Consider the following 6753-nt stretch of genomic DNA (forward strand, 5'->3'; position numbering starts at 1 on the left):
CAGAGCTTGAGCTTGACTTATTTTGCGAAGAGGGAGGTGTTTTACCCTATAAACTCCAAATTACCTTACACCCAGCAAATACTACTGTTGAGTGCTCACAAAAATTATGCTGATGAAACAATATGGATGTTTCAGTGATGAAACTTTCTCTTTTAAAATCACTTAAGGGTGCTTTACGTCCCACCCAAAGCAAGAGGAACGCCAGCGAGGAAGACAAAGAGGCCCGGGGTGGGGCGCATGCCCGCCACTGGTCTGAAAGCTGAGTCACAGGAATCGTACCCCTGCAGCGGGCCAGGCCCTCCAGGGAGGGACACCGCGCCCTTGTGTGGAGATGTCCACAGTAGACAAAGGCAGTTTCGAAGTAAAAGAATGCCTGTCACCCCAGGTGCCACCCCGACCCTTAGTTATTATGCACTGGTCCCCAAGAGCAATTTTTGCGCTGCTGTTGCAAAAATTCATCGTAATGAAATAAACGTAAAAGGGGAAAATGTGTTATGAAGTGTTGGAGGGTGCTTTGCTCATTTTTTTCGCCATCGTTATGGTTAGGGTGCATGCACTAGTGGACCCCGGGTGGGGGTGGGGCTCCCCAAAAGCCCGGCAGGCCTCCGGATGCCGTTCCGAGACGCGGCGCGAAGGAGTTAAGCGGGCCGGCGGGTGACATCACCTCATTTACATAGGAGCGCCCATAAAGCTGCGCCCGCCGCACCCCGCCCGACAACTCGGTGGTGGCCACTGCGCAGACCAGACTTCGTTCGTACTCGCGTGCCTCGCTCCGGTGAGCCCCAGGGCCCCTGCCTCCTTCCTCCTCCTGCCGTCCTGCCTCCGTCCCCGCCCTTTCATCATCCGCGTCCCTGTGAAGGCATTCCCTAAATCCGAGCCCGAGTGGTTCTCCCCGGGAAGGCTGCTTTGGGGAGCTGGGGGGATGCGAAACACCCTAGATACTGGATAATGGGGTGGGGAAATCGATGATTTAAGAACAAAACCGAAAAACTGGCGTTTTGCCGTGCCGCTCGGAGGGGACATTAAAAAATTTTTTAGTGTTTGCCCGCAAAGGTATTGTGCGTTGCCTTGGAGGCTGAGATATGGGGGAACAGACAAGTCCTTTGTTCTGAGGTTCATCTTCCGAGCCCCGAGCCTCCTCCCAGCCTCGGACGGCTGCGCGGGCTGCATCTGTGCAGCCTGGCGGCGGCGGGGCTGTGCTATGATATTTTTACAGTCCTTCTTGCAGAGACATGTGTGCCAGGGATGCCGAATTGCCGGGAGAGCAGGCAAGACCGGCTTCGGGGCGCGCGGCGGCCGCTTTGTGTGCGGGGCTGCATTGTGGCGCGGGCGAGGAAGCCGGTAGGGCGGTGGTCAGAAGCTCCAGCCGCGGCCGCCGCCTTTGTGAGAGGACTAGAAAGCCGGATCCGGCCCGTATCCTTGCGGAGAGGCCGCGGCTAGGAAATGGAAACGCTTTTGCTACCTGGGCTCCATTTTAGGAATTCTTGCCGATTTTTCCCACTTGAATTAGGAAGTGGCTTTCCTCTTCTTTCCTTGTCCTAGCCAGCCTTTAATTTTAAACGCTGTAATTAACAATTCGCAGTGGTCAATTTCCTTTATTCTGCAAAATTCGGCTTTGAGAGGCATCCGCCCTCTTTGGTCCACAGCGTTTTGAAATATGGGGAGGAGGGGCGCGGGGGGTGTCGCCTCTTTTTCTGTAGAAAGAGGAAGCTCGTGAGCGCGGAACGGCAGCAGTAGGAGGGCGAGAAGGGTTTTTTTCAGGCTGCGGGTCGGAGGGCAGAAGCGCAGTTCCCAGCCCAGAGACAGTGGGGCGGGTGGCTCTTCCTCACGCTCGCTCTTGGCTTGCTCCCTGCAGCTTTTCCTCCGCAACCATGTCTGACAAACCCGATATGGCTGAGATCGAGAAATTCGATAAGTCGAAACTGAAGAAGACAGAGACGCAAGAGAAAAATCCACTGCCTTCCAAAGAAAGTGAGCTCCGACCCACCCCCATCTTTAGAAAGGCTGGGTGGGAGCGGCCGGTGGGAGGGCGGGAGGCTGGGAGCGGCCGCGGGAAGAATTCGGGAGGGGGGGAGTGCGGGGGAAGAGCCGACAGTTGATGAATGTGGCTTGCAAAGGTTAATTAAAAATGGTTTTGCAGCCAACAAACACGGAGCTTTAGTAATTTAGTAATGGAATATTTAATATGCCATATTAATATACAAACACATTTATCCATTAAAATGTATTTCTATTTAGTATATTCAATATACATATTTTATTCCATTGTGGAATACCGTGTAGAATGTTTATGATTTGAAAAGATGCTTTAAATGAAAGCCCTTTAGTCTGTACTGAATCCTTTAATCATCTCCCTCCGTCTTTTTTTTTTTTTTTTTCTGGTCACAGCGATTGAACAGGAGAAGCAAGCAGGCGAATCGTAATGAGGCGTGCGCCGCCAATATGCACTGTACATTCCACAAGCATTGCCTTCTTATTTTACTTCTTTTAGCTGTTTAACTTTGTAAGATGCAAAGAGGTTGGATCAAGTTTAAATGACTGTGCTGCCCCTTTCACATCAAAGAACTACTGACAACGAAGGCCGCGCCTGCCTTTCCCATCTGTCTATCTGGCTGGCAGGGAAGGAAAGAACTTGCATGTTGGTGAAGGAAGAAGTGGGGTGGAAGAAGTGGGGTGGGACGACAGTGAAATCTAGAGTAAAACCAAGCTGGCCCAAGGTGTCCTGCAGGCTGTAATGCAGTTTAATCAGAGTGCCATTTTTTTTTTGTTCAAATGATTTTAATTATTGGAATGCACAATTTTTTTAATATGCAAATAAAAAGTTTAAAAACTTAGCTGGTGTGTCTGTTTGGTTTCTGGAAGGATCGCGGATGAAACCTTTGCAAAGAGGCCTACCTCTTGGTCCATTGGGGAGGGACAAGCATCTGGTGACTGGATAAATTCCCTTATGGCATAGAAATGGGTTTCACCCAGGTATGCAAAATACCTTGTCTATACTAGGAGATCATTTTCTCAGGCTGATTGAATTCCTAGTATGAATTGTGTGAGAGCTTTAATAAAAATATATTTGCAGTTCTTACGGGTTTTGATAAGCTGACATATTGCACGTGCTCAAGAAAATGAAGGTGATAATTTACAGCACAGTATCTTATTTCAGGGTATCAAATTGAACTTGGTTATTTAACCAAGTGCTAGCATTAACATAGATGAGTAAAAATTACATTTTTAGCAGCTGCGTTAAGAAGGAATTTAGGACTTGAGCTTACTCATTTTCTAATGGCCGGTTTCTAATTAGAGTTCAATATTTACAATTGCTTTAATGAATACAGTTAAGATTAGTGAACATGATTTTAAATTTATTGGGTCCTCTTCATTTGAATAATCTTTGGATTTAAAAGATACTTATTCGATCTTTTGGGTTTAAAGGACACTAGCAGGACACAGGTGAGATTTGTACTAAGTTTAAATCCAGCGGGAATTAATTGACTCACATTTAGGTCTTTGAGTCCTTGATAACTTCTCAATCATCGGAAGCAGTTATTTTCGCTGATGGGTAAAAGCAAAGTCCTTGGTGCGGGAAGACGGAAACAACATCAATTTTTTAAGAGTTAAAAAAGATTTGCCATTCTATAAGGTCCTTAATGGATTCCTCGGTTCTGTAGGGAAGGGTGGAGACTTCTTTTTTAATAAGCACCAGTTTTATTAAGCCGAAACAACAGCATTTAAGAAGGCTCTTAGTTCACTGAATGTTCTGCAAAGCTAAATTTTACAACGCAAATGTCCAAGAAGTTAAACATTTTTCTCTCAAAACCGATTTATGAAAATACCCTTTTTGAAGCAGAGGGGTAGGGAAAATTGTTGATCACTATTAAATTGGTTGTTTTCATTTCCTTTGCTCAACGCTTATTTTGAGAAATGCACAGGAAACCATTTACCTGTGGTTTAGACAATCAAGTAGACCATCAGGCTAGAAGCCTTGCTCTGCGTTGCAAGGGAAGGGGTGTGTACCGGCTGCTGCAGAGGCTGCTACAAAGCCTGAAGCGCCACAGCCCGCTTAGCTCGGTGAAGAGAGGAGTAAGCACAAAGGTTCTGGAGCCATCTCAAGATGGAGACGGGCCTGGAGCCCTGTAGTTTTTTTGCCTATAGGGAAGGGTGTGGGCACAGTGCAAATGCCCAAGGCACAAAGAGAAACCATTCCCACGTGGGCTTTTGCCGTGTGCCTTTTTCAAACAATGCAAAGACGAAAGAAGATTTTAAGAAATTAACACAGCTCCAGTGTTCCTCAGTTGAAGAAGGAACATTTAGGAAAAGGGATAATTCATTGGAATAAAAGGCCTTTCTCCCCTAGAGGGACGAAGCTAAAACATAACACAAAAAAAAAAAAAAAGTAAAAAATCTGGTAATGATTGAATTCAGGCTGCTTGACGTGTGGAATGGGGAAATTCAGAAGCTTCTGTACACTTAACTGCTGCACACAGGGATGGGAGAGAATTTATTTTTTTAATTTTGATGGGGGATTCTTTGTTTTTCCCAAGAGAGATTCTTCCCAGAAGGGCTGGGGGTATTTATGAGTCAGTGTGGGGATATATGTTCCTGCTATGTAGGACTTGGGAGTCGACAGTATTTTTCACAGATACAAAGGGAACATTAGGTTTACCCTTAGAATGAGAGAACGTTGGGATTGAAGGAGACCCTATGACTGTTTCTCTTCCCCCCAGGACAAAACAGGCCAAGGTAGCTTAAGTAAGCCCCGAAGGTCACACAGTTTAGTCTGGGATTTCTGCAAATTTTGAATTGATCAAGACAAATAAAGCAAAAATAAAGGAAATAAAAAGAGACTCACTAAAGGACCTTTGAGATTGAGCTGGCTTCATTTTGAAATCTCGCAAATTTGTCAGCCATCACAGCCACATTTCCAGCCTTCCAGTGGTTGGAATTTTAAAGCTATTTTATTCTTTCAGGAGAACAACACAGCTTTTGGGCTGTGTATGCAAAGATTGAGTGTGTATGCGGGAGAGGGGGGGTTCAAAATCTTAACAAACTTTGAGTCTCTCGGCTGTGTAAGAGACCCATTATAGTCAGAATCAGGTATTGTCTCCTTTAAATGCACAAGGAAGGTCTGTTTATTTTCCCCCAAAGAAGCATCTAATTCCTCAAGAGACAAAAAGAAAATATTTTTGCATCTTTTTTTCTAAACATATGGGGTCAATTTTGTGCTAACTAGAAAGAACAGAGCATTTTGGAGACAATATTACAGACAAAAAGTAAAAATAAAAAATCTTGAGTCTTTCTTTGTTCAAGAATGTAAACTTAAAACATTGTTTAAAAACGTTGAAAGCACTCAATGCTTCATTTATCCTAGTAGCCTTCACTAGCCTAGCAAGAAAATAAGAAAAAAATACCCTCCACACTCCACACTCCCCAAATCCTTTGTTTTAGATTACACTTTCAAGAGTGGCTTACACTGCAATCTAAGAGAATCAAACACACCAATTTGGGACTCAACTAGGTTTTCTCTGCATGTAATGAGAAGGGGTGAAATTACAAATGTAAGGCAGAGATGTACAACAAAGCAAGCTAGGAAGAAAATATGTTTCTAAGACCTGTATTTACCTAGTTTATATTTTCCTTGGACACTTGCATAGCATTTTATTTCTGTAATCACATTGTGGTGCTAATACCATCTTTGCCCCTGGCTTCTGAGACTTTTGTAGGCAGGGCTGGTGCATGCTACATTCACTGTGTGCATACACCATGCACTCTTCCTTCTGTGCCTCAAAGCACACTTCTCCCCTTACTTGATGGAGACTTCATTTTTTTTTTATTTTTATTTTTTTTGAGATGGGGTCTCTCTCTGTCACAGGCAGGAGGGCAGTGGCGCAATCTCGGCTCACTGCAACCTCCGCCTCCCAGGCTCAAGGGATCCTCCCACCTCAGCCTTCTGAGTAGCTGGGACCACAGGCGTGCGCCACCATGCCTGACTAATTATTTTTTTTATTTTTTATTTCGCCATGTTGCCCAGGCTCGTCTCAAACTCCCGAGCTCAAGCAATCCAACTGGCTCAGCCTCCCAAAGAGCTGGGGTTACAGGTGTGAGCAACCACACCCAGTCGAGACTTCATTTAACATGCTGGTTTGGGGGTCCCTTTGAACATGTGAATGTCATGTTAGACATCACAATTTTAAATATGTTTTTAACAAATATATTGAAAGAGCTTTGAACAGCAATTTGCCTGACTTTGGTTGTGCTGAGTTTTTTGTTTTTGTTTTTTTTGTGTGTGTGATGGAGTCTCACTCTGTCACCAGGCTGGAGTGCAGTGGCACGATCTCAGCTCACTGCAACCTCCACCTCCTGGGTTCAAGCAATTCTCCTGCCTCAGCCTCCCAAGTAGCTGGGACTACAGGCGCATGCTGCCATGCTGGGCTAATTTTTTTTTTTTCTGTATTTTAACAGAGACGGGGTTTCACCATGTCGCCTAGGCTGGTCTCGAACTCCTGAGCTCAGGCAATCCGCCCGCCTCGGCCTCCCAAAGTGCTAGGATTACAGGCTTGAGCCAACGCGCCCGGCCGGCTGTGCTGATTTGAATCAATACTTATAGCCAACTCCATATTATGAAGCCAGAGCACTGGATCGTTAGTTCACTCCACCAGTTCATGCCAGGTAATTCATTTGCCTCAGAGACACGGTTGTAAATAAGATGTAGTCCCTGCCCTCCTGTGCCCTCCATTAGTTAAATGCATTTTTCATCTGACT

General features: G+C 45.4%; 1 protein-coding gene across 1 annotated transcript; it reads left to right on the plus strand.

Annotated features, from left to right (window-relative positions):
• Positions 1-692: 692 nt before the first annotated feature.
• Positions 693-2834, plus strand: TMSB4X (thymosin beta 4 X-linked). Its single transcript, XM_004063796.3, has 3 exons — positions 693-775; positions 1856-1971; positions 2389-2834. Exons 2-3 carry the CDS (start codon positions 1872-1874, stop codon positions 2421-2423), a joined length of 135 nt encoding a protein of 44 aa, XP_004063844.3. The 5' UTR covers positions 693-775; positions 1856-1871; the 3' UTR covers positions 2424-2834.
• Positions 2835-6753: the final 3919 nt, after the last annotated feature.

This window comes from Gorilla gorilla, chromosome X, assembly GCF_029281585.2.
Source record: "Gorilla gorilla gorilla isolate KB3781 chromosome X, NHGRI_mGorGor1-v2.1_pri, whole genome shotgun sequence".
Lineage (NCBI taxonomy): Eukaryota > Metazoa > Chordata > Mammalia > Primates > Hominidae > Gorilla > Gorilla gorilla.